Here is a 1,050-nt window from a genome sequence, read left to right as displayed (position 1 = left end):
ATTTCTGGCTGTTTACTTACGTTTACTTTTTAGCTGTTGCTTATCATTTTTGTATCTCTACTGAGATCCAGCCATTGTTTCCCACAGCATTGTTGTTTTCCAGTATTTTGCCTTTTAATCTATATATATATATATATATATATAATATAATATAATATGATTTGACCATTTTACCTTCCCAGAAATCAAATACAGATGCCTTTCGTATTGTGGAGCTGAGGATTCACAGTAACCATGGTAACATAGAATACACATGTTTATATCGTTTCCGTGTTCATGGAATTCTTCAGAAGTAGTATTGCGTAATAACTTGATATAATAGAAACTTGGTGCCAAAGGATTAATGTACTTGTGCATAATAATTGTACATACTGATTGTAAATACTTTTTTCTATATTGTTGCAACAAATTTATATAATAAAAATTATGAACAAGACGGTTGATAAAGGATCTGCATGTTGCAGAGGTTTTTGATATTTCATTTAATGTCGTATTTTTTTATGCCTTGTTCAGTGAACCTGCCCCCTGCCAATATTGGTGATTTCAAATAAAAATACAATTTTAATTTTTGCCAATTTGTGCACCCGCCGCCACAAAAAATTGAAATTTCAGAAAAAAATAATTATTACGCCCACCACTGCCATTAAATCTAAAAATAAGGTATGTATGTTTCTTCCTAATTATATAAATTTAAAGCATTTAACCATCCCATTAATGCACTGTTTACATTTTCACCAATAAAATTTTATTTTTATTTTCTCCATCTGGATGTTTTTAGCAAAACTATTGGCTAAACAAGAAAACAAAATTTTATTTTTATATTTTTTCCGCCCTCTGACGATATATAAAAAAATAAGTTAAAACAAGGTATAAAAAAAAGTCTCGCCTAAAGACTGAATGTTTATATTCATATAAATTTCTTTTGAAGAATCTGTTATTAATTTTATGTATATTTATATTTTTATATTTAAAATAATTTTGCATGCATAGCATGGATAATTTGGAATAGTTTATTATATAGTTTTTTCTAATAGAGGGTGTATATTTTTT

At 27.4% G+C, this 1,050-nt stretch overlaps 1 protein-coding gene across 1 annotated transcript in view; it reads left to right on the top strand.

Moving 5' to 3' along the window:
• Positions 1-714, top strand: part of LOC117103801 (protein MLP1-like) — a gene marked incomplete in the record, with an annotated part of 8,816 nt that extends 8,102 nt beyond the window's left edge. Inside the window, 1 exon segment of the mRNA XM_033244424.1 lies at positions 183-714. Within this exon segment, the coding sequence (XP_033100315.1) occupies positions 183-296 (114 nt within the window).
• Between the last annotated feature and the right edge of the window lie 336 nt (positions 715-1,050).

The sequence above is a fragment of the Anneissia japonica genome, unplaced genomic scaffold (genome assembly GCF_011630105.1).
Source record: "Anneissia japonica isolate Jap-2015-1 unplaced genomic scaffold, ASM1163010v1 scaffold1883_len165119_cov152, whole genome shotgun sequence".
Taxonomy (NCBI): Eukaryota; Metazoa; Echinodermata; class Crinoidea; order Comatulida; family Comatulidae; genus Anneissia; species Anneissia japonica.
The sequence above is the reverse complement of the archived record's forward strand: the minus strand, read 5'-3'. Positions and strand labels throughout refer to the sequence as shown.